This window comes from Larimichthys crocea, chromosome XIII, assembly GCF_000972845.2.
Source record: "Larimichthys crocea isolate SSNF chromosome XIII, L_crocea_2.0, whole genome shotgun sequence".
NCBI classification, from domain to species: domain Eukaryota; kingdom Metazoa; phylum Chordata; class Actinopteri; family Sciaenidae; genus Larimichthys; species Larimichthys crocea.
In genome coordinates, this window is record NC_040023.1 from 12,078,548 (window position 1) to 12,104,879 (window position 26,332).

A 26,332-nucleotide genomic window follows, 5' to 3' on the forward strand; every position below is an offset into this window, starting at 1 on the left:
TGCCTTGGTACCTTCAGTGTGAGACAGAGGATATACATGATACAAACATGTTGAGACATTCCTGAAATCATTTAGTGCATTCTGTGTTTAAAGAGTAAAAACACATTTGGGATGGACGCTGCTCTCATGTCTGTTCAGACACATGAAAGAATCAATGTGAAGTAAAAACTCTTTTTCCAAAATGTTGAATCATTATTTAAATAACTGCTCATTCCTCTCTGACTTCCTGTCTCTCACCTCGCTCAGACGCCTTAACTCTGCTCACATTCAGATAAGCAGCTGCTTTTCCATCACAGTAGTAAAGTCCAGAGTCACGAGGTCGCAGTTCATTGATAGTCAGCATCTTGTTCACACGTGAAACACGTCTTTCATCCAGTTGACCACTGTCTCTGCTCCATGATGGAACATCTGATCCTCCAACATCATGACGGCATATCAGGCGAACAGAGGCCTTCTCTGGAACATTAAAAATGTTTGTTCCTGTACAACAAACAGAACAACATTCATAATGTACCGTCACTAACTTATCACATGAATGCAGAAGTAGACCTAAAGATTTCTGAACTACAGGAAGTAAATGTGAAAAGTGAACTACGTTCTGTCACTGCCACTCTACTGTGGCATGAGGTAAAAAGCTAGAAATGATGAAAATACGTCATAAATATGTCAAAGTATTTCTGTTATTAAAGTCCAAGATAAATGAAACATTTAGAGACAAACTTTGACCTAAAACAGAAAGTTTGATGTTACCTGATGGGATCACCGTCAGATCCACAGCTGCTTCATCATTACAGAAGTATCTTCCAGTGTCTGAGACGGTAACGCTGCGAATGTGAAGTGATTTATCTGCTGATGAACCGAATCTTCTGCGTGGGTCATTGTGTCTTATTTCTTTTTCACCATCAATTTTAAATAAATCAACTTTATGTCCATTTGTCTCTCTGCTCCACATCACTTCACCCTCCACAGACTGAGGACAGCTCAGAGTGACCGACTTCTTCTCCTCCAACACTCGATGTGATATTCCTATAAAAGAAACACAGAATAATGAATAAGACCGTGAGCAATAACACAGAACATTTTACAGGAAACTCAAAAGGTTATCAGCGTCAGCTCATCACGTGACGTTGTTACATGAAGATAAACTCGCTGTTCCTCCGTTATAACCAAAAAGATACAGAAAAAGATACTTCAGTCACTAAACTGACGTGGTTTCAGATTTTGAAAAATATCTGACACTCTGACATGAAGCTGATTTATTCACAGTTAAATGATGAAGCTGCTCAAAGCTGACACAAACACTTCCTGTGTTATGTGTGTGTGTTGGTACTTTCCAAACATCACACGTTCATAAATACATAAATAAATATTAATATATAAATACTGTCAGATGAAACGAATCCTAGACGTTCTTACCTGCTGTGACATCACAGCCCAGCACAAAGACGAAGAGGCAGCTGAAGATGTTCACCCTCATCTTCACACAGACTGAACACAGTTTCACACTGTGGACTGAGGACAGGAACTCGTCGTCTGGGTGTTCCTCTCACGTACTAAACCACACTGTTCTGTCCTCGCCTATGTCTTTCTGTGGTTCATGAGCGGTGACGCTTCCTCTTATTTACACACACAGTCACTAAGAAGGCACCATGCTACCCACAGGTGGAAAAACACACTGACTTATTCAGGATCAGTTGTACAGGTGTACCTCATGGATCAGAGGGAAAAGCAGCAGATATATTGTGAGTAAAGTCTGATCCGGTCTGAATAAAGTTCTGTGGTTCTGGTTCTGTTCAGTGATCAGTGAGGCCCGGACACAGATGACTGCAGCAGCCTCACAGTCACTCTCAGACCGGATCAAACAGGAAGCACTCGGACATCAGAGGAGAGAAAGCGTTTGATTGGATGTTAAATTAGTACCTTGGTTCTGGCTCTGACCCTGGTACTGGTTCTGGTTCAGGCCATGCTTCTCTGACTCTTGCTATCTTTGTCTCTGGCTGGTTCTTGTTGTTGCTCTGACTCTGGTTCTGGTTCTGGTTCTGGCTTTGTGTTCTCTTCTTACACACTCATCCACACGTGCTGCTGTGACGTCTGTACCAAGGATGAAACTTTGATTTCAGAGGTGGTGGACACGAGTATTTTGAATAAAACTCAGTTCACGGTGTTTCTACTTCTTCTAGTTTTCTGTTGCTGCTTTTAACTTCACTGCTCCTTGTTTGGGTTGACTGGTTGTAAAGCATGTAGCAAAACATTATCACAACAATGCTCCTGTTACCCTCAGTGAAGTTGACTAACCTCCTCCATCCTCTCCATCCTCTCCTCCATCCTCTCCTCCATCCTCTCCTCCATCCTCTCCTCCATCCTCTCCTCCACCTCCTCCATCCTCTCCTCCTCCACCTCCTTCATCCTCTCCTCCATCCTCTCCTCCATCCTCTCCTCCTCCACCTCCTCCATCCTCTCCTCCACCTCCTCCATCCTCTCCTGCTGCATCTCTACTATCCATCACCTGACAAAAATATATTGATGCGTGACATGAACAGTGCAACAATCATCAGTTTTGATGATTCGGTTATAGAGTAAACACCTTAGTTTCACAGTTCTCATGAGTATGGATGTAAAAAGGTTTCATTGTATTTTTCCATAAATCTTTAATTGTTGATTTTTTTTAAACAGTTGCTGCCTTTCAACATAAAATTATACATGAAAATAAGTTTGGCATTGAATAAAAGCTTTTTAAAATCTTTGCACTGTTGACCCAGCTGACCCAGGCAGGTTAACAGGGACTCCTGGGCAGGTAGCAGACAGGTGTGCTGTTTACAACCTGAGTGACAGCGGGGACGGCCAATCTGAGGCGAGCTGAGGTGTCTCCTCCCCTCCCTCTTCTTTCTTTTCCTTTGGCTAGCAGACCCTGTCCTGTCTACCTGTCATAGTATTATATGTATGGACAGACTGGTGTTGTAATGTTGTACTGTTACAATGACAAATAAAGCTCATCCAATCACAGAAGAGACGGCAGAGCCAATCAGGAGCTGGTGGGCGGTAACCAAGGAAACTGTACAGAACACACAGAGGATTCAGCTCATCTGCATAAATGTTTATTTTAATAAAGTGATAAAGTTAATAAAGTGTGTTCATACATCATCTTTATATATGACAGAACATAAATACAGCTGAACAGAATCATAATCTGAAATAGTTTCAACATATGTTTGACTTCATGTATTCACAGACACAGAGGAGGAGGAGCAGGAGGAGGAGGAGGAGGAGGAGGAAGAGGAGGAGGAGTTCATCATACTTTGACATCAGCCACCACAGTGAACACTAATGTCATTTCATATGCTGCCACCCAGTGGCCAGCTGAAACCCTGGAAGTTCAATAAAATCTGGTAAAATCAATCAACCACCACAGAGTCATTAAAAGAATTAGCAGCTGATATCATGGAAACATTTCTGTCAATTTGTGTGTTGTGGGTGTCAACAATAAAAGCAATAGCTTAATTCAGTTCTTCAATGATTTATTGCATATATGATTTATAATGAAAGGAAAAATGGCAAATACATTTATAAGAAAAACAATTCAACATGACATTTTCTCTACTCGGCCCACTGTTACCCAAATAAACAAAATAATGTAGCAAATATTTACATCAGCCAGTGTGGAGTTATTCTGGCTTAAAATATAATGTGGGTTCATGTAAACTTTATAGTTAAGGCTTTGTGAAACAGCAGTAGGTAGGCAGTAGCAGGAGTAGCTCACTTACTCAAGTAAAAGTACTGTTACTTTGAAAGAACAGGTACTGTCTTTTCCCCCAGGTCTTTTATTGGATGTGGATATGACTGAAGTTATTTCAACCACAGGTGGTCTTCCTAATGTTACAGCGTCTTTAAACTTTAACCATTCCAGTATAGATGTCCCAAGTCCTAGGTCAGGTGTGAGCCCCCCACAACCAGGTCTCTCCAAACATATGAAGACAGTAACATTAGAGAACTGACTAAATCAGAAGACTAATATTATATTTTAACTATATGTTAGCTCAGTCAGTTAGCCGGGCTGCCCGGACTGTGAACCACTGGGAAGAAGGAGGTTTTCAGGCCCGGGTCGTGGGGGAATGCTGACGAGCAAGAAGCCGCCGGACAAGAGTAAATGTGGGACTGACTTTTAGTGGTTGGTGAGAGCTTGGTGAAATAAAAGGCTGAAAGACAGACGCCGAGCTGGGCCTCTTCTTGACAGCATTATGAATAGCGCCCATTTCCTCTCACCTCGCTCAGACGCATCACCTTCAGTCACCTTCAGATAAACTGCTGCTTTTCCATCACAGTAGTAAAGTCCAGAGTCACCAGGCCGCACGCGTTGGATCTTCAGCGTCTTGCTTTCCGTTGAAACGTGGAACCGTCCTCGGCTCGCAATGTTCTCTCTCGCCTCTTTTCCACGGACGTCTCTGCTCCATGTTGGAACATCTGATCCTCCAACACCATGGAGGCACGGCAGGGTGGCAGTTCTGTTCTCCGGCACGGTGAGTTCATTTGTTCCTGAACACAACAAACAACACGGGGTGTAAAAGTCAAGATTTGTGTTTTATGATGTGACATCATTGTTACGGGGATTTTTTAAAGAAAAACCCTTAAATAAGGAGGATCGGATTCCAAACATCCAAGTTTAAGTTGAATTTATTGTTCTTGTACAAGAGGAGCGTTTCACAGTCTAACACACTAAAGGGGTCACAGAGAAAAGGCTCCCTGAGGAGCTCTGACAGTTGGTTCTTATACATTTTCCTGAAGATGGGCTGTCTCAACCCCTGTAAATTGTTAACAGTCAATTTGCATATAATGCATTTAAACATTATTTAAACATTACTGTCAGTGTGTGTGTGTGTGTGTGTGTGTGTGTGTGTGTGTGTGTGCTTGTGTCTGTTAATCACAGTAAGGCTTGTGAGTTGCAGGCTTGAGGTTGCCAAGCAACCAGGGTCACCTGCAGGCCAGAGCAGGTAACTGCAGCTGTGCTCTGTGACCTTTGAACTGCTGAGAGAGAGAGAAAAAACACTGAAAGTACCTCTTGAACAAGAAGGCCTTCTGGCCAAACCGTAGGTCGTATCACTGAACGGTCTTCACTGTGAGCATCCTGAGCTCTTCCTGAACGCGTACATATATATTTTATGTGGCTAAAGTTAAGACTGTTAGTCGCACCTGTGTCTGGTTAAGCCCCGCCCACTCAGAGTACAGGTACACTCGCTCATCAGAATACATGATCTCACCATGAGATCATAAAACATTATAGACTTATGTGACATTAAATATTGAAGTTACAATTCATTGAGTCACATCTATTATGTTTCATGACTGCATTATGTGTGCAGTCATAAAAGATTATGAATGAATTATAATTCACAATGAATTAACTTTAATTTTATTGGTAATTTGTCTGTATGGATGTATCTATTTGTATAACATACAAAGTTCATACATTGTATGAATATATGAACTGATCCAGACTTAATATTTATAACTAAAAGAACTAAAGTTTTTTTAGAAACTGGCAACCCAAAAATGTATTTATTAAACATTCTAGATTTATGACTGAGTATACGACTAAGAACACATAAATAAAACTCAATAAAACTTCATATAAAGTCAGTACAAGTACAAGAAGTGCTCAACAGGGATTTTGTGATTGTAGTTCTTCAACACAAACATAGATGTGTACTGGATGAAATGTACCACTGGATAACATTTAAAATCTATTAAAGTATGTAAAAAAAAAAGGAATAATATATAATAATATAAACAATGCAAACTTACCTGCGGTGGCATTACAGCCCAGAACAAAGACCAACAGGCAGCTGAAGACGTTCCTCATCCTGTCACAGACTGAATTGATGCTTAGACCACAGCTTCTGTCAGAGCTTCTAGCACAAACCCGGCTGTCCTGATCTATTTATGTGTTCCTTCAAACACAAAACCACAATCTGAAAATATGTTTGTTTATAGTCGACAAAGTTGGTTTTTCTTTTGAATGTGTGAACATGCGTCACTAACCATTACTGCATTGGTGCTGGAAGGTGTTTTCCTAAATTAGACAAGCGGTCAGCGATTAGCAGTCCATATCTTGACTTTAGACATTTAGACAATTAAAATTTGTTCTTTGGAAGCTTTTCTCAACAGAGTATCATGTAGCTCACTTCATATGTTTAGATAAGGACTGTACGTTAGTCCAAAAAATGTATTTATGCTTTTTAACAAACACCATTTCCCATGTGCCCTAGACATTTGTAGGATGATCTGTAATAAGAGCAGGACAGTAGAACAGACTATTAGGGCCATGTTAAGAAAACAAAATCTGAGATTACGAGAAAAGGTCAAGTCGAGTCAGTCTCTAGTCTGTGCTTTAATTCATTAAATACTTTATTACTTTAAAACGATTAAAACAAGGAACCTTCAGAGTGACTCACACTCTGTGCTTACATGACTCATCTTCGTAGATAGACAAGGGCTGACAACACATGCTAACATCACTGTCTTCCGTCATGGCGTCCGTGGCTGTAATTTCCTCAAACACCCACAGAGAAAGAATTAGCAGCTGATATCATGGAAACATTTCTGTCAATTTGTGTGTTGTGGGTGTCAACAATAAAAGCAATAGCTTCATTCAGTTCTTCAATGATTTATTGCATATATGATTTATAATGAAAGGAAAAATGTCAAATACATTTATAAGAAAAACAATTGACATGACATTTTCTCTACTCGGCCCACTGTTACCCAAATAAACAAAATAATGTAGCGAATATTTACATCAGCCAGTGTGGAGTTATTCTGGCTTAAAATATAATGTGGGTTCATGTAAACTTTATAGTTAAGGCTTTGTGAAACAGCAGTAGGTAGGCAGTAGCAGGAGTAGCTCACTTACTCAAGTAAAAGTACTGTTACTTTGAAAGAACAGGTACTGTCTTTTCCCCCAGGTCTTTTATTGGATGTGGATATGACTGAAGTTATTTCAACCACAGGTGGTCTTCCTAATGTTACAGCGTCTTTAAACTTTAACCATTCCAGTATAGATGTCCCAAGTCCTAGGTCAGGTGTGAGCCCCCCACAACCAGGTCTCTCCAAACATATGAAGACAGTAACATTAGAGAACTGACTAAATCAGAAGACTAATATTATATTTTAACTATATGTTAGCTCAGTCAGTTAGCCGGGCTGCCCGGACTGTGAACCACTGGGAAGAAGGAGGTTTACAGGCCCGGGTCGTGGGGGAATGCTGACGAGCAAGAAGCCGCCGGACAAGAGTAAATGTGGGACTGACTTTTAGTGGTTGGTGAGAGCTTGGTGAAATAAAAGGCTGAAAGACAGACGCCGAGCTGGGCCTCTTCTTGACAGCATTATGAATAGCGGTGGTTCTCAGCAGTATGTGGGTGGCATGAGTGGTGGAAGGTGTAAGAGTCGTAGCAGTAGTAAGAGTAGCTTCTGTAGTTGCAGCAGTAATGTTGAAAGCAGGATGTTCACTGTTGGACTCTTTCACCTGTCTTGTTTCTGTGTGTTGGACGGTCAGAGGACATATTCTGTTTCTACTGTGTGTCCACTCTGTTTCTTTTGAGCTGCCAAAGAGAGAACACAAACATGGAGATGATGTTTTTATGTAACGTCTGTCATTTTTACCCAAAACATGAACTTTATCTAAACCAAACCAAGTACGTCACATTTCTTATTTCAGCTGTTTGTAACATTTCTACATCAGAATGTATTAGGACACATAACTAGTGAACATTTTCAGATGCATATATTCACCTTTGGTCCACACAGTGACAGTGACAGTGATGCTGGTCATGATGATTAAATAGAGTATTCCAATCACAGTACGAACAGTTGACGTAGCTGAAAGACAAGGAAACATTTATAATCATCCATCATCCATCACCAGCTACAACTACAACCTTTAGATCTGTTTCATCTTACTGTTCTGGGGTTTCTTGGTTGTAGTCGTATCCACTTGTCTTGTTGTTGCAGAAACAGTTGTTGGTCTCGTGTAATCTTCATTGTAGAATAGAGAAAATACAGATTTGACAAATCAAATCTAATCATGTATTGTAGTCGTACAGTAGTCTGCAGTGTCTGTACCTGGCTTTGTCTGTGTAGTTGTTGCAGTTGTCGTACTGTATCCTGTGTGGAATAGTTAAAATATGTATTAGAAGGTAGATATACAACAAACACATGATTTGATACAAAAACTCATTTTTAGTGTTTTTTTCTTGTGTCATTTCTTAATGAATTCAACAATTTAACCTTTAGATCTGTTTCATCTCACTAATGTCCTTTTTCTTTCTGCCACGTTCACTTTCCGTCCTGACAAGTGAAAACGACTTGAACGCAGCATCAAACCTGCTCTCCAGTCTGGACTGTGTTCAAAATGTTTCCTCTCACCTCGCTCAGACGCATCACCTTCAGTCACCTTCAGATAAACTGCTGCTTTTCCATCACAGTAGTAAAGTCCAGAGTCACCAGGCTGCACATCTCTGATAGTCAGCATCTTGTTCACACGTGAAACACGTCTTCCATCAATTTGACGACCGTCTCTGCTCCATGATGGAACATCTGATCCTCCAACATCATGAGGGCATGTCAGCTCGACGGTGGTCCTCTCCAGAGTGTAATGTCTGTCTGTCCCTGTACACAACAAACAGAACAACATTCATAATGTACCATCATTAACTTATCACATGAATGCAGATAAAGATAAACACTTGCATCAGGTTTTAGAAGAGATCCGAGGTCTGAGCAGCAGAGAGAGTTTTATAGATACATATTATATTTAATGTTTCATATTTAGTAAAACAAAATGAATTAAAAACAAATTCACATGAATATAAATGAAGTTAACTCACATGAATATGAGAGACAAACTTTGACCTAAAACAGAAAGTTTGATGTTACCTGATGGGATCACCGTCAGATCCACAGCTGCTTCATCATTACAGAAGTATCTTCCAGTGTCTGAGACGGTAACGCTGCGAATGTGAAGTGATTTATCTGCTGATGAACCGAATCTTCTGCGTGGGTCATTGTATCTTGTTTCTCTGTCATCATCAGCTTTAAGTAAATCAACTTTATGTCCATTTGTCTCTCTGCTCCACGTCACTTCACCCTCCACAGACTGAGGACAGCTCAGAGTGACCGACTTCTTCTCCTCCAACACTCGATGTGATATTCCTATAAAAGAAACACAGAATAATGAATAAGACCGTGAGCAATAACACAGAACATTTTACAGGAAACTCAAAAGGTTATCAGCGTCAGCTCATCACGTGACGTTGTTACATGAAGATAAACTCGCTTTCCTCCGTTATAACCAAAAGATACAGAAATGAATACTTCAATAGTATAGATAAACTGCAGAAGAGTCTGTCTGTCATTGAGGTTACATTTATAAATGTAAATAAAGTCTTTATGATTTTTGTATATATTGTTTATATATTAACATCAACAAGGCTCCGTACTGTGGCTGTCCTTCACTGTAACACATGTAGGCCACCTGCAGTAACCTCCTATACCAGACCCTCGATATCGCTGTTTCTCAGACTTTTCTGTATTTCTGGTTTCTGGGTGAATATGATGATGTCGGTGTTTCCCCGTGGTCCAGACTGCATGAATGAAATGTTGTACAGACACACCTTGGTCCTGTCATCCTCTGATTACCATATGTTAGCAGCTAATTCAGAAGAATAGACGAATAATTGCTGCACATTTTCAATAAAGTACATCAAATAAAATCAGACGAAACAAATACTCAAATAGTCAGACTGTGAGACAGTTAAATCTGATCCCAGCTCAGCAAAAGAACAAATGTAACTAATGAGAAACTTATTTTAGGTTTTAAAAGTTCTTACCTGCAGTGACACTACAGAGCAGAATGAAGGCCAACAGGCAGGTAAACATGTTCACCTTCATCTTCACACACAAACAGTTCAGTACAAAGAATAACGGACAACGTCTGCTTTAGTCTGCACTGAGAACAGGAACTGAGTGGTTAGACATTTGTCTCATACAAAATTAGACTCAGGCCAACAATTTCCTGTAAACATGAGGCAATACTACTGCTGTCAGTGTAACTTTGGGCTCCAGGTCGGGAGAAGTACGTAACGCTTTACGGCACTAAGTCACGCAGCACCAACTATTTCACTGATTCTGGTGAAACTGGATCATATTTTATGGAGGAAATGTTTTCTGGTTTTCCCTCTGATGTCCTCCGGCTGCTCCGCCTCAACAACCATCCACAACATGTGACCTGAACGACCCACAAGAGGGAGGGGTGAGACAACGACACACAGGTGTCCCTAACGACCCACAGGTGTCCTAACGACCTACAAGTGTCCTAACGACCTACAGGTGTCCTAATGACCTACAGGTGTCCTTAACGACACCTAACGAGTAACGACCAATGATTCTGGACTTCAGGTGTGTGGAAAATGGATTTCCAGGATAACTAAAATAATGACGTGTTTGCACTGTTTAATCACAACAAAACTGACATTTTCTGGTGCCCATCCTGTGCTCATATGATATTTGTCTCTTTGACAAAAAGTTCCAAGAGGCTAAAGGCTACAGGTCATGCTGACACTACAAACTATCCGATTCACTGGTTCTCAAACTATGGTACGTGATCTCCCTCCAGTGGTACTTGTAGGAATCTCTGAAATATTTTTTTATGCATTTCATATTTTATTATGAAACTACTCCAACATTTTGAATAAAAATAAAGTTTTGCATTTCCTGTAATATTTAGTTTCAATGTAATCCTGTTTTGTAGTCATGTTCAAGCACAACAAGAGCACATGCATCCATGATTAGTTAGGAGCTAAAATATGATGCAAGATAGTAAGCAGAGGTGAAATGAGTTTAAAAACTCTATTGTGGCTCCAAATGGGAAATATTAGGGAGAGAGGAGTGGATCAGGAGTGCCACTTTAACACCACAAAAACACGTTTGTCTCACACATACCATAATACATGTTTTATCAATTTAAGTTAGGAAACTTTTATTAGATTTATTCATGGAATAGTTCAACATTTTGGAAAGTGTGCTTAGATTAACTTAGCTTAGCATGAAGACTGAAAGCAGGGGGAAACAGCTAGCCTGAATCAGTTTGAATTTTTACCATGAACAGTGATGGAAATCATACACAGAGGACGGTCTATGATTTTTATTGTCTGTACCACATCTGATTTAGAGGTGGTAAAGGTGTAAACAGTTTGATCTAATTCTTGGTGTCCTGCAGATATTAAATATTAAAATTAAAGCTCCAGTGTGTAGAATTTAGTTGCATCTAGTGGTCTAACCACTGCATTGCAATCTCCTCACATCACCCTCACCTTCTTAGTGCCAAGGAGAAACAAACATTTTAAGGGCCCCGTCTAGAGTCACTATTTAGTTTAGTCTGTAGAAACATGTCGTGTTGTTTTTGTTGTTCTAAAGGGAAATCCAAGAACATACAACCAATGCATCAAACCCGGGTCAACTGCTTGGAAGGCAGCTATGCTAGCCACTGTACTAAAAATGTAATTTTTCTTTTGCATACTTCAGTACAAAGGATGTATTTAATAACAATAATTTAAGTGATATATGTGTACACATACAAATCATAAGTCAAAACAGTGCTAAATTTGGCTGAATTATAAAAGGTATAAGCGGCAAAATGAAGAGCTGTTTGGGAGCTGAAACAGCCGACTGTTCTTGGTGAGTCAAATGATCTGACTCCCTAAAAAGAACCGGACTTCCCATCATTAGTGAGCTGTCAAATGATCTGACTCCCTAAAAAGAACCGAACTTCCCATCATTAGTGAGCTGAGTCAAATGATCTGACTCCCTAAAAAGAACCGAATTTCCCGTCATTAGTGAGCTGAGTCAAATGATCTGACTCCCTAAAAAGAACCGAACTTCCCATCATTAGTGAGCTTTCAAATGATCTGACTCCCTAAAAAGAACCGAACTTCCCATCCCTGCTGGCGGTGCTCCAGCCTGTCCTCATCCGCCCCTTCTGAGTTATGTAATAGCTCCACCCGGAGCGTTCAGATGAAGTCTAACAGTTCTCACAGGCAGAGGAGTTTGATGTAATAACTTTCACCGTCCGTGTGTGCAGACATGTTTCTGTTATTGCTCCTCTAAGCTCGCAGAACTCGATGTTATTCTCGCAACGCTTGAATCAACGTGACTTTCACCACAACTGTTCAGGTTAAGCGTGATTGGCTAAGGCGCTTGTCATTTTAACGAGAACCCGGAATTCTCTCATGATTATTGGTTGTTTCTTCCTGTCCATCAAAATGCGCTTTTTTGATTGGGCCAAATCACCGTTGTCTCTGCATCGCCTCGGTAATAAATAGGCGAGTCCCCCCGCCCCCTCATCGTGCTCTCTCTCTCTCTAACTCATCTGATTGGTTGCTTCTCTCGTCAATCACACCGTTCCTTTCTGTGATTGGCTGCTTTGTCTAAAAATGGGCGGTGGTTTTCTAGAAAATGCGTTTCCTCGTCTGTCATATGCGAAGCGAAGGGAAGAAGTGAGCCGACCGACAGACCGTCCGGAGGTCCGAACAGAACCAGAACATCACGTTAACCACGGCGGGAACGCCTCGTTACTTCTATCTATACATTATATTAACGGCCAGCGTCACGCGGGCACCTTAACGCGACGTTTACCGCCTTTTTCTGCCTCTAGCTGTTATCACGTCGCAGCCCCCCCCCTCCGCTGCTAGCTGTTATCACGTCGCCCCCCGCCGCTGCTCGCCTTTGTGGCGATGAGTACGGACTTACTCTCTGACCTGGACAGCCGATTCTTCGCAGACAACCTCCTGACAAGCGAAGACTGGGGTGAGTGAGCGTCTAAATGCGCTTTGACGGCAAATAAACACGGAGCGAAGCTAGCCGGGGGCGGGAGGGGGGAGGATGCCCGCACGGAGGAGCAGCAGCCCCGGCAGCAGCAGCAGCAGCCTCCGTGTCCCGGTCCAGGCGGAACCGGGTCAGACCGTTTAATTGTGTCTGTAAACGGGACATAACGCGCTTTATTCCACGAGGGAGGTGTGTGTGTGTGTGTGTGTGTGTGTGTGTGTGTGTGTGTGCGCTTCCTCTATCAGCAGACCCGGATATGTCAGTTTATGTTTAACACTGTGGGTGGAAGCGTGATCACACATTAACACACACACACACACACACACACACACACAGATACATACACACACACACAGCAAAGAGAGCAGCTTCTTCTCACATGTGGCTTTTAATCATATATGAACACACACACACACACATACACACACACACACACACACACACACACACACACACACACAGATACATACACACACACACAGCAAAGAGAGCAGCTTCTTCTCACATGTGGCTTTTAATCATATATGAACACACACAGATACACACACACACACACACACAGATATACACACACACACACAGATACACACACACACCTGCGTCAGGTCCTGATCAGTAAAGACACACCTGTCTGAATGATGCTTCATCTGCACGATCAGTCCTCTGCTCATCCTCAGCATCAAAACAAACACTGACCGTTCATCTGAACAGCTGATCACAGAAACATGAATAAACATTAGATTAGATTAAATATACTTTATTCATGCACCACGGGGAAATGTGTTACAGCAGCAGAGGAAAGTGAAGCTACACTACAGAGTTAGAAAAAAACAATACACAGACAGAAATATCTATAACCGACAATAAACATGAAAAACAATCAACCTTCAAACAGACTGAGGATAAAAGTGGCATGATGTATAAAAAGAGTATTTTAATGTAAAGTGACCATAATATAAGTAATAACTGCAAGGTGTAAATGAGGTAAAATAGAAACATGATCAGGTGTTGTACAGTCTGATCATGTTGTTGACAGACATGTTGGTGCAGTGAGAGGTGATTTTAAAAAAAAGGCTTCAAGAGTCTGGAAAGGTTTGGAATACCTTGAAAGTGCTTGAAAAGTTTAAAATCTGATCTGTCGTTAAACAAACGATGAATTAGTTGTTGAGTTCTGATCGTCGTGTTTTGGTTTGTCATCTTGTTTCTCTGCACTTAACAAGACTTAAATAAAGTGAATGATGACGAGGTTCAGACTGTGCAGACATGAAGGCGTCGCTTTGAGCCGTTAGTCCATCACGACGATCTGCTGACACGAGGTTACACGGTGCTATGAAACTTGATTTGCATCCTAACATTTGTGTATTACTGCAGTACTCGCAGTAATATTCAGACCTTCTTGTATCTGAAGTTTCGTGTGGTCTGCACACAGTAATTAAAGTGAGTGTGTATGAAATATATTCGATTGATGCTTTCTGTTAACAAATTAAAACTTTTAATTATTTTCAGTGTTTACTGAACTCTTCCTGGTTTTCTGCAGTCAGACGATAAATTAAATGATTTGATGAAAGTTTGATGACGGAGGAGACGAGACGACGTTCACACGGAGAGGAAACGCAGACAGTGAAATTCAAATGAGGAGCCACAGATGGAAACAGTTTATGACTTTTAAACTTATTAAATAAAAAAGATGTTTTAATGTTTCACACAGAATATTTAAGAACAAGGTAACTGCAGCTTCACATGGACCAAAAACTGATCAGATTAGAAACAGTATTATTATTATTATATTATTATTATTATTATAGTAACTTCAGTCTGGACTTTAAATTTATATTCATCCATTGGACAGATGAGCACTAATGCAAACATGCCGTGTCGTGGTGTGACGTTGATGCTTCCATCTGAAGATCAGCGTTTATTGTTTGGTTGAAAATAACATATTGGAAGCGTGCAGCACTCAAATGAGAGAGATTAAAGTAATATAAATAATAAAATAAGAGTTTAAAAGAAGTCTGAAAATCAAAACGCTGACTCCAGCTCGACCTTAAAATGATTCTGACGTCTCTCTGAACGCTGCACCTTCATGTCCGCTGTGTGTTTCTACGCGTGGACGTGAAAGACGTCTAAAATTCATTTTAACCCGACGCTGTGTGTGTCGTGTCTGCGATCATCGACCTGCAGGACTGAAGATGTGAAACCAAAAGCAGCTGTGAAGCTTTCACATCTGCATCTTCGAGGGAGGAGTGATGGCACAGTTTGTTGTGAACCGGAGGCTCACTCGTGTTTAAATGTGTCCGTGTCCTCTGCAGATGCCTGCCTGTACCAGTGTGAGAGCATGGAGGAGGGCGAGGACGGAGACTTCAGCCGGGGGCTGAAATTCGAACCATCGGTGAGGACACAAAGAAGACAGAGTGTCTGTTCACGGCTCAGGTTTCTGTCCGGGACAGAGAGTCGCTCGAAAACACTTCACACGGGTCACAGATGAAGCTTCGAGTCAGCATGATTCACACGGCTCTCTCTGCCTCCTGAGACTCGGTGAAATCATCAACCGTGAATCCACAAGAGTCTCAGGTTCAGTCAGACCCAGGATGCAGAAATATTCAAATATTATGCTGCATGTTTTTTTTAATTAGCACGCCTGTAAGAGGAGGATTCAGCCCGCTGAGCCCGTCTGTCTGCTAAACGTGAAGCGATCTCGTAGTTTGATGCAAAACAAAGTGAAGTAAGAAGAAACTTCCCGAGGCTGCAGTCAAACCGGTTCTGTCCGCACACTTTAACACATCCTGATGAGATGGTTTTTCACAATAAAAGCACACACATAAACATGTAGGAAGTGTTAAGTTTAACTCTCTCACACAACACACTGAGTTGTTCGGCCTAATTTTCCTCTCTGTCTCTCTCGTCTTCCCCTCGCAGTTTGACAATGACCTCGTGCTCACCCTCGATCCTGACAACCCCACATCGCCATGGCGACACCTGGACGACAACCTCCTCACAGGTAACAGATCGGGGCCGACGCTCACCGGGGAGGAACCTTAAACCTCCTTTAAGGTCGGCGCGTTCGCTTTTCACGCCTCGAGAAACACGAGGCGCTTCGTCACGGCAGCCTGGCTGTGTTTACTCAACCATAGAAGAAGTCGACGAGTTCTCCAGTTTTTATTTCTAGAAATTCCAGCTTCTAGAATTCTGTTTGAAGACAGAAAAGGTAACGTGTGCAGAGCAGACAAACTAAACTCTGGATCTAAACTCAAAACACGTTCTTTAAAATTAGGAAGAGTCAGATCCTGCACACCGGACCTTTCAGTCCTTGTTTAGTCCGCACGTCACCAGACTGTTGTGCTGCTAAAGTCAGTGTTTTAAACCCGGCTGAAGCTCTGTGGGTTCAGTTCTGTTCTTGGTGGACGCTCTGAGCGGCCCGCGTCTGCACAGAGCAGCGCGAGCTGACCGGAAGTCAGACTCAGAAACGGCATAGAGCATCTGGTTTTCATAATAAAACACCTTGTGCAAAATGTTAAAATCTGAGCATGTTAAAGTCTGGATGGATAAACGCTTCTGTTACTGAAAGGGCTTTTATTTTGACGGCTTCTTTAATCTCCCAGTTTAAAGTCGACGTCTTTCTGAGCTGTTGAATTCACGAAGGTTGTTTCACGGAGAGCTGAAATAAAACCAGTGAGAGCCGATTCATCTCCGATTGTTTGATTTATCCGAACGTGAATGACTTCATACCTGAATCTGAAAACGATCTTTAAACTTTAAAACATGAACTTCATCGTCTGTTTTTGATTTCCGCTCACGCCTCGTGGTTTTCTGTCGTTTCTCTTCAGGAGAAGCTCCAGTGATCAAAAGTGAAATGACCATCACTCAGCCGCTGCCGGTGGAAATGTGTAAGTTCTCCAGCGTGTTCTCCAAGCAGACGTCACCTGCTGAGCAGAAACACCTTCATCATCTTCACTGTGTGTGTGTGTGTGTGTGTGTGTGTGTGTGTGTGTGTGTGTGTGTGTGTGTCCAGTGTTTCAGGTGAAGGCTGAGCCTCCCTCTCCTGCATCCTCACTCGGCTCTGACTGCTCGGTCTCATCACCGGACCCTCAGGTGTGTTTGAAGGTTAATTTGTTTTTCACAATAAAAGCCTGCATGTAAACTCGTCAGACTTTTAATGTGAAGAAACTCTCTCCCGTCCAGATCACAGTTAAAGGTGAAAACCCTCCGACTCCTCCCTACATGTACGGCGACGTGCTGTCTCCTCCGCTGGGATCCATGGAGATCACCGTGGCGACGACCGCCGTGCCTCCACCACAGACGCAGATCCCCGCGGTCATCGGCGGAATACAGACTCAGGCTGCAGGTCGGTCGGATGTTGAATTAACCAGTCAAACAACAACAAGACACACAGGCAGGTATAGGGTTGGAAACTTTCCATGGTAATTAACGGGAATATAAGTTAATAAACCGAAAATATGGAGGAAATTGAAGGTTTAAACAAAAATATATTTTAGTATAATCTTGACTCATGCACCATGAAGCCACATGAGGTGAATATATCTGATGTTTAACCTGAAGATAGCTCAGAGCCAGCTGATAACTTAGTATAGTGAGGCTTATCATGATGTTAGCTTACCCCCAATTTCCCATGGAAAGTTTCTGGAAATTTACCAAATAATCATCCACTCCTTTGCAACCAGGGGCCGGTGAAGCCAGATCCACAACTAACGTCGTCATTCAGGGTCTGATGTTCAAAATATTGTCATTTAAGTTTTAAACTTTTCTAATATTGGGAATTTATTGTAAAAATAAATCCACATCGGCGTTCTCACTCGATCCAGCCGGAGCTGAAAGAAACTGAGATAAATATTCTTACAGATCATTGATCGGCGTTTGTACCTGTCAGTCAAATCCTGATCGGTCCTGATGAATGTTTGTTTTTATAGTTATTAAAGTCATATCTGTATTTGAAGCCACGTTTCCAGGCAGCTCGACTCTCCTCACTTTCAGTCTCACCGTTTTCTGCTGTGAGGTCGAGCTGATCGCCTGCAGCTTCTCTTCACTGTAACCGCTCCGCTCTAATGACAGGTCGGTGGTTTGGACGCGCCACGTCGAGGGTTTTTTAAAGCCGTGCGGTTTGTGCACGATGTCACATGATCAGCGGTCTGCAGTGTTTTCACTTCACCTTTCAGGATTTATAATATCGTGTGTGTGTGTGTGTTCATAAAGACTTAAAAGGTGTCTGAGTTCATGTGAAGGGTAGAGATGGCGGCGCTACAGCAGAGTGTGCAGCCTGAAGGGAAAACTCTTGACTTACCTGCAACACAGGTGTGATCAGTGTAGATGAGCCTGTGCAAAGGATGTCTGTTCTGGAGAAGTACTCAAAGTACAAATACAACAATCTGACTCATGTTGAAGTACAGACGTATAAATATTCTTTGTCAGTGTCACAGACATAAATAACATTTTATTACTGACGCCGTGTTAGAGCAGCGGCGTCCTGCTGCTTTCCAACCTGAGAAAATAAGAAGAAACAAAGTCCTGCTGCACAAATTTGTATTCTTATCTTTGCTTTTTGTAAAATTTGGAGCCAGAGAAACTTTTTGGAAGAACTGCGAGACACGACGAGGAGCCAAAAGTCGACACTGAGTTATTGTGAGGTCAAAACCGTCGAGGAAACGCTGGTTTAATGTGGAAAGAGTCTCTGAACATACTTCAGTACAAGCAGCACATGATTGAACTGCAGCTCCTCCAAACAACACGTGTGTTAGTGTGTCTGTGCATGCAAATGATTCCGTGAAAAAAACCCTGAAAGGATGCGAGTGTGAACGTTGATTTGCGTAACAAATGACTGCGTTTGTCCTGCGAGCTTCGCAGCGAGCTCGGACTCGTGTCAGCGTAAATAAAAGATCTCTGAAGTGTGCGTTTGTTTTTCTCACCCTGCAGTTCTGCCGAGTTCGGCCACGTTGAAGGCCAGCACCATCCTGAGCACCAAGCCCCCCATCCAGCCCAGACCGGTGTGTGTCACCACCCTCCCCGTCCCGCAGACACCGGCACCGGCCAAGACCCTCATACTGCAGGGCCTCCCCTCCATGGACCAGACCAGACCCGGTAAGTTCACGTCCATCTCTGCTTGTTTTTAATAATCCATCGATTCTGAGTTCTGTCTGTTCAGTTCATGTCATGTTCGTCGTCACGGTGTTCTTCATGTTCTTGTGTTCTGTTTTCCTCCATGTTCGTTCCCTCATCGCCTTTTTTTACAGGATTCTGTCAAGATATCTGTCTCTGCTTTGTAGACGGTACCATGCGGTTCAATAAATATCACATCGTATCTTCTGTAACAGTCTGCACCATTTTCAAGAATATATGAGAGATCCGCCCTGTAAACTCCACGTCCTCTCCAGCACGGTGCAGTTACGTTCGATCATTGGAGTAAATTCTAGTTTAAACTTCATTACTGAAAAGACTTTTAGGGGGAATATTTTTGGAAACGTTCTGACAGATCGATGATGATTTAAAAGTTTTATCAGGTTTGTTTGATTTTCAGGTTCCTGCAGAGTTTTCTCAAGACGCTCGTTTTGTTGTCTCAATTGAAGCAAAAGGAAAATGATATTATTGATCGCAGGTTTTTTAAATTCATTTATTGAAAAGAAAAAAGTTCCTGCAGCTTTGGGTCAGTTTCAGTGAAACATCTGGAAAAGTTTGGGATGAATTTCTCTGAAATTTGGTTCAGATGTTCCCACGAGACGACTGATCTAGTTTTGAATCCTGTTGAAAGACGAACAGACGCCACACCGACGATAAAGTGTCAGTGTGTGTGTGTGAAGTGTGTTTGAGCTTCTGTCTTCTCGTCCTCCCTCCAGTCGTCTTGTCTCAGTCCGTCTGCCTCGGTTCTGCTCCGGCCATCGTCAAAATGGAGCCCGTCTCTCCGAGCATCCCGCAGCACTGCTCCAGCCCGACCGCTCCGCCCACCAGCAAACCCATCGTCCCGGCGACGACGACGTTACCTGGCAACGGCTCCAACGACATCGACGTGAGTAGTGGGAACTTTAAATCTCGAGTTCGTCGTCATGAATCAGGATCAGTCTTCAGTGAGACGCAGCAGCAGTTTGATGCTCAGTGGTTCGTCAGGTTTGGTCGCCTCAGGTGAAGCTTGGCGTGTCACCTGATGCCTCTTACATAACGGCAGTGTTGGATTACATCACATCCATCTTTCTCCTGCTTTTGTTGTTCCTCCTCTATTTCCTCATTCCTTTGTATCTTTGACTTTCACTCCACCTCACCCATCCTCCTCCTCGTGCAGATGAAGGTGCTGAAGCGGCAGCAGAGGATGATAAAGAACCGGGAGTCGGCCTGCCAGTCGAGGAAGAAGAAGAAGGAGTACCTGCAGAACCTGGAGGCCCAGCTCAGGGAGGCCCAGCAGGAGAACGAACGTCTCCGGAGAGAGAACCAGGCGCTGAGGGAGAGGCTGGCCGGGAAAGAGGTGAGGGGAGAGGAGGAGAGGGAGGCGGCGACTCCTCTTCATCCTCCAGACGAGTTCATGTTGAAGTCACAGCACGCATCTCCGTCATGACTCGAAAAGAACGACGACAATTTAAGATTTGTTCAGCGTTTGAAGTCGTTATCAAGTTAACGCGAGAGGCAAAGTGTCGAACGTGTCGACGTCTGCAGAGTGAATTATGACAACAGTCTGTAAATATTAGTAAAATCAGACATATTTGTAGGAGATGAATCATTTTCTTGCTGGGAACTGTCTCCAGTTTATTCCCGAGAATTTCTCTCTGAGGGTCTTTTATCACCTCGACATGTCGAACTTCATTCTGCAGTTTCAGATTTCTTCAGAATTCGAGTGGAGTTATATTTCCATCAGCCTTCTGTAACAAAGACTCCCACCCTCCACCTCTCACCTCTCCGCTCATTTGTTTCTGGAGGACATACAGGGGCTGAAACTGAAGCTGACTCTGCAGAAACTGTCCACAGATGTTTCCAACGAAAACCTCTGAGGACTGTTTTTCCTTCACAGTTCATCAAACTGTGATCACACGTTAAACTTCAGAGAGTCAGCTCGGCCATCCTGGTTTTATATTCATGCCTGCACGTCTGAAGATGAATCGCCGTCTTCAGATAAACGACGACGAGGAGAATAAATCTCTCAAACGTCCTCCGTCTTTTGAAACGAGCTGCGATTAAACACACACGGAGGTGTTTATGGTTCAGCTGCTGCTTTTGAATTTAATTAACAACAGGTTGAACTGAAGATGAAGAATCATTTCCATCATCAGGTTTAACAGGATAAATGAGCGAGGAAGGCGAGCGCTGCACGCCGGCCTCTGTGTTCTCGTGTTTCTGCGTGTGTGTGTGCAGTTTTAGTTTACATGCATCTCTTGGTGTGTTTCAGGGCAGCGACTCGGCGAGCAACAAGCGAGCCGTGTGCGTCATGGCCGTCCTGCTGTTCATGACCTTCAGCTTCGGCCCCGTCAGGTACGCCGCACACTTTGAACGACCGTCTTTAACGATGAAAGCAGCTCCATCACGCGCTCGTTTGCATAAAGGTCAAATCAAACCCTGCGTCCGATGACTCATTTTGAGTTTCCTGCTGTTTTGTTTTGTATTTCTGCAGCATCACGGACAGGAAGTTGTCGGGCCTACAGGAAGGCGTGGTGTCGTACACGGGACGGCATCTGCTGGAGATCGGACAAAAAAAACAGCAACAGTATCGACAGCAGCAGGAGGAGACAGCCACTCATCCGTCAAGCAGGGTGGAGGACAAGACGGAGACAGAGGAGGAAGGAGGAGACGACGCTCCGGAGTCGTATCAGTTCAGGTGAGACTGATCGAGTGTCGTCGGCTGCTGAGCTTCAGATTATGATTCAATGAACGACAAAGAAAACAGTTTGAGTCCACACATGAAAACGCAGAAATGCAGACAGACGTGTTTTTAGCCGGTTCTCCGACGCGTCTTCAACGTCTACGTTCCTCAGGACATTCAACAGATGACATGACATGATGACATTCACCGCCACTAGATGTCGCACTGGAGCAGCAAAACACAACCGACCAGACTCTAACACACACACACACACACAGATCAAACTGAACATACACTGCAAAGTCTCTGACAAAGATCAAAACAGCTGATTCAGCCGCTCACAGTAACTGACACCGTGCAAGCAACGTAAACAACATCAGCTGTGACATATCAGGTATCTGTTGGCTGCTATGTTAATGTTAAATATTAAATATGTGTCTGTGTGTTTGCAGGAACTTGAGTGACGTCTTCAGTGACATGAAGGATCTGGTTCTGCAGGACATCGATCGGTACTTCGCCTCTTCAGACTGCAGACAGTTCAACCGCTCCGAGTCTCTCAGGTCGGTCAGAAACTCTCTCAGGTGAACTGTGAACTGTGTCGGTTCTCCAAGCTGAAACATCTTTCTGTCTTTTTGTTTCCAGGCTGGCCGACGAGCTCCGAGGCTGGGTTCATCGACATCAGATCGACAGGAAGAAATCTGGAGGGAAACCAAAGATCGCCAAGAAGGCGAAGATCGCCCAGGTTCAGTTCACGACGTCGCGTTAATTACAGTTTATGTTGTGTCTCTTTTTATAAATTAAAGTTCATAATAATAATAATCGTGTTTCTGTGTCACCTTCTTGCAGAAAGCTCAGCTGAGGAAGACGAACTTCTCCAGATATCTGCCCATCCAGACGCACCGCTCCATAGAAAGGTTCAGAGTTTAGACTGTTCTGTTCTTAATCAGCTTGTTGAGTCATCAGAGGAGTTTCAGGCTGACAGACTGCAGAAAGATACCGACATGAGTCATGTTTCACTCTGCGGCTTGTCGTGAATTTTAATAACCTCAAACTTCTCGTGTGTGTCCGCAGTCAGCTGCAGGTGCTTCCCGGTCCTGAGGTCACGTACAGCGACTTCCTGGACGCCATCGACCGCAGAGAGGACACCTTCTACGTGGTCTCTTTCAGACGGGTACGAGGACACGAGGAGGCGCTGCACAGCTGACGAACACGTCGACACTAAACTGACTCTGTAGATAATAAAGCTCTGTGTCTGTCCACAGGATCACCTGCTGTTACCGGCCATCAGCCACAATAAAACCAGCAGACCCAAAATGTCTCTGGTGATGCCGGCCATGTCCGTGAACGGTGAGTCGTTTAAATACTTTAAATCCAGAGTATAAGAAAGGTTCAGTTTCAGAACACTGAACGTAAACTATGACCTTCCTCCTTCTTTCCTCGTTTCCTTCCTCCTCTCCTCAGAGAGCCTCTATAACTCCTCTCAGGGTTACGAGATGATGATGCAGGTCGACTGTGAGGTCATGGACACGCGCATCGTCCCCATCAAGTCGTCCGCCGTCCCGCCGTCTCTCCGCGACCCGCCCCCGCCTCCCCCCTCCTCCCACCATAACTCCCATCACCACGGCAACCACACCTCGCTGCGGGGACGCCACCATCCTCACCCCGCCCCCTCGTCCTCCTCGCCGTCATCGCAGAGGCAACCTTTACCTGCGCGGCGGCGGACAGCGAAATATTTAATCAGCCAATCAGAAGGAGTCTGATGAGGTAACAACAAAAACCTCCACGAAACATCAGAAAAACCGTCAGTCACCGCCGTTACCATAACGACGGGGCTGGGATCGAAGATAACGTCCTAATATATAAAAATCTACACAGCAGCACACCGCACTTAGAACCCGTGCTGCGTTTTAATATTTAATGTTGACCATGTACAGTTTGAATGACAGGAAGCGGTTTGTGTGGCTCAGCTGACCCACAGGCGGCGCCGCAGAGCTGCACGGTCACGACCGACACGACGACCTTTTCCTCAGCAATAAAAAACCCCCGAAAGAAACTAAAATCATCGCTCGTCACCGCGCAGCTCCGCGATCACGTTGCCGACGCCGCCCGACAGGTCTGTGGAGTTTGCTTTGTATATTTGTGTCGTCGTGGCGATGAAGCTGCACGTAGAGGATAAAAACATCAGGACGGAGGCCGCCGCGGGAAGCTGGATCTTATGACGTTTAACATCTCTGCAGAGATTTTGTAAGAGCGGAAGTAGAAAACTTTCACAAATATGAAAACATTTAAAGTTTAATTAAAGTTTAACTTTGTCTCTGTACTTTTCATTTTGGTGGATTTCGACACAATTTCCTTGTTTTACGTGAAAGTATCTGACTTCTTCTCGGAGTCGTAACTCTGTAACTACTGATATCTGTCCGTTCATTCACGAGTACGCTGCGAACAGCTGAACGAACACGCCGGCGATCTCCTGAGATCCGACTTCCCGCGGCCTCCGTCACGGTTGTTCACGTCTGTTTGTCTGAATGGAGGGATTATTTAATAGTTGTAAATATCAGCGTCTGCTCTGTAGATAGACTGTTTGTTTGTTTTTGTCACTTTTTATAATTTTTTTTATTTCTTTGTCTTTTGAAAACAAAATGTAAAAATAACAAAAAATAATTATAAATGTTTGTTGACTGATGAAGACTTGCAGTAAAAGACCTGAATTTTTATATTTTTTTTATTCTCATTTTTTTTTTTGTTCCTTGGACCAATCAGCTTCGCTCAGTCTGTCCTGATTTAAATATTCATGGAGAAATATTAAACAGGTTTTTGTTTTGTTTTTTATTGTACAGAATAAATTAAAGAGGACGTCTCCGTCTGTAAGCGATCGCTCAGTTTGTCACAGAAAAGATCAAATCTGCCAAAAACAACAACAAAAAAATTGTTTTTACTGGAAAATTTTGTAAAAATTGTTTCTTTCTTTTTTGTTTTCTGACCAAAAAACTTTAAGATTTTGTTTCTCGTCTTTGTGTTTTTGTCTCTGCAAGTCTAAAAAACGCTTTGGAAGTAGAAAAAGACGCTGAGTTGCATCATGGGAAATGTAGTATCCAGTGGCTTCATCTTTAGTTCACACTAAAACTCAGAAAAGTCCCGTTCTGTTTCTAATGTCTCTGAGTCTGTAAAAATATAAAACACAAAGATTTATAATAAAACAAGTAAACTCCATTTTCTACTTCGCAGCAGATCAACCTGAATATTTAGTTTCTGCTAATAAGTGAAGAAGAAGATTAAAAACGTTTTAACGGTGCGGTGAATTCCTTCATTAGTCTCACAGGAAACAGCTGACTTTACTGTTCCCTATGATGATGGTGATGGTGATGGTCATCGCTCAGTTTTCATTTTTCTCTCCAGTTTCTGTTTGTCTGTTTGTTTGTGACGCTCTTCGTCGTCTTCAGCCTGCTGGACTGCTCGTCATCCTCACGTCTGCACAAAACAAGAAAACAACAAAAAATATGAACTTTGTTTTTTTATACTGATTGAATTTGTTACTTTTTGTGTAAAGAAATGAAAAAATAAAAAAGGTCGCGAGTGAGTCGACTGAAACGATGCCGCTTGTTCTCTCGTCAGGTCGGCGCTTCTGAACCGACATTTCACTTTCTGTTTTTGTTTGTGACCAAAATTATTCAAAAAGACGAAAAATATTTATTTGATGCGAAAGCAAGACAAAGAAACGAGCAAATATTCAGTCAATATTTAGTTTTGCTTGTAAAATAATAATCGATGAATTTCTGTTGATAGATGAATCGATTAATTCACAAATAATCGAGTACCTGATGCTGATTAATCGTCCTGTAAAAATTGGCAGATTTCTTTAACATTTCTTCATTTAATTTCAGTTTAACTTTGTTTTTTTTGAGTTAAAGACAAAAAACAAAAGCGTTAAATCAACCCAATAATAACGTGATTGTAACGTTTGAGAAGCACCGACCTGATCAGATGTGTTCAGCTCGTTTCGTGTCCGTCGACACACTAAAGGTCACGATGTAAATATGACATTCAGAACGCCTTTTGTTTTTTATTTAAATGTAAATAAATAAATGAATCTTTGTAACTGATCCACTCAGACGAACTTTTAAATAAAGATAAAGTAAAGCTCGTCGTCGTCTTCTCTGACTTGTTCTCGTTGATCTCTGAACGTTTCTCCTGCAGGACGAGGCTGCTGATCAGAGGCTGGAGCTCTGTGAGTATATTAACATTTATATAACGTTACCTGAAGCCTTCGGCGCTCAGCTGGACCTCCCTGTGGAGCCAGAGGTGTTTAAAGTTTTACAGCCGAACAATGAAGTCATAAAAGATAATGATGGTGGTGGAGGGCAGCACAAACACGGCCGGGCGGGGCAGATCTACAGGTGTGCTCACCTTTACCTGAGGAGCAACAGGCCGTCATGCATCATTTGAAAACGTAAAAAATCTAAATTAAAATTAATTTTCAGTCTGGTGGAATGCAGCGACAGGAGTAATCCTGCTTTTAAAGATTTATACACAGTATGAAGTATAAATAAGTAATCTGAGTATATTTTGTCTGATCTTTAATATTTGATAAGAGAGTCACGAACACGCGTTCGTTCATCTGAAGCTTCTTGTTGCTGATGTTTGTTTCAGCAGCTGGAGGGCGACGTGACGCTGCAG

At 42.8% G+C, this 26,332-nt stretch overlaps 2 protein-coding genes across 2 annotated transcripts; one reads left to right on the plus strand and one right to left on the minus strand.

The window, feature by feature from the left end:
* Positions 1 to 6,648: 6,648 nt before the first annotated feature.
* Positions 6,649 to 10,122, minus strand: LOC104930581 (neural cell adhesion molecule 2-like). The gene is made up of 7 exons (XM_027286681.1): positions 9,879 to 10,122; positions 8,926 to 9,201; positions 8,416 to 8,658; positions 8,113 to 8,154; positions 7,951 to 8,025; positions 7,783 to 7,869; positions 6,649 to 7,592 (listed from the first exon to the last, which is right to left on the minus strand). Exons 1-7 carry the CDS (start codon positions 9,937 to 9,939, stop codon positions 7,543 to 7,545), a joined length of 834 nt encoding a protein of 277 aa, XP_027142482.1. The 5' UTR covers positions 9,940 to 10,122; the 3' UTR covers positions 6,649 to 7,542.
* Positions 10,123 to 12,477: 2,355 nt separating this feature from the next.
* Positions 12,478 to 25,249, plus strand: atf6b (activating transcription factor 6 beta). The gene is made up of 17 exons (XM_027286625.1): positions 12,478 to 12,852; positions 15,180 to 15,259; positions 15,787 to 15,868; positions 16,695 to 16,754; positions 16,880 to 16,959; positions 17,050 to 17,212; positions 18,796 to 18,960; positions 19,713 to 19,882; positions 20,153 to 20,332; positions 21,248 to 21,330; positions 21,470 to 21,673; positions 22,111 to 22,218; positions 22,301 to 22,400; positions 22,505 to 22,572; positions 22,730 to 22,829; positions 22,921 to 23,005; positions 23,120 to 25,249. Exons 1-17 carry the CDS (start codon positions 12,780 to 12,782, stop codon positions 23,416 to 23,418), a joined length of 2,100 nt encoding a protein of 699 aa, XP_027142426.1. The 5' UTR covers positions 12,478 to 12,779; the 3' UTR covers positions 23,419 to 25,249.
* The last annotated feature ends 1,083 nt before the right edge of the window (positions 25,250 to 26,332 follow it).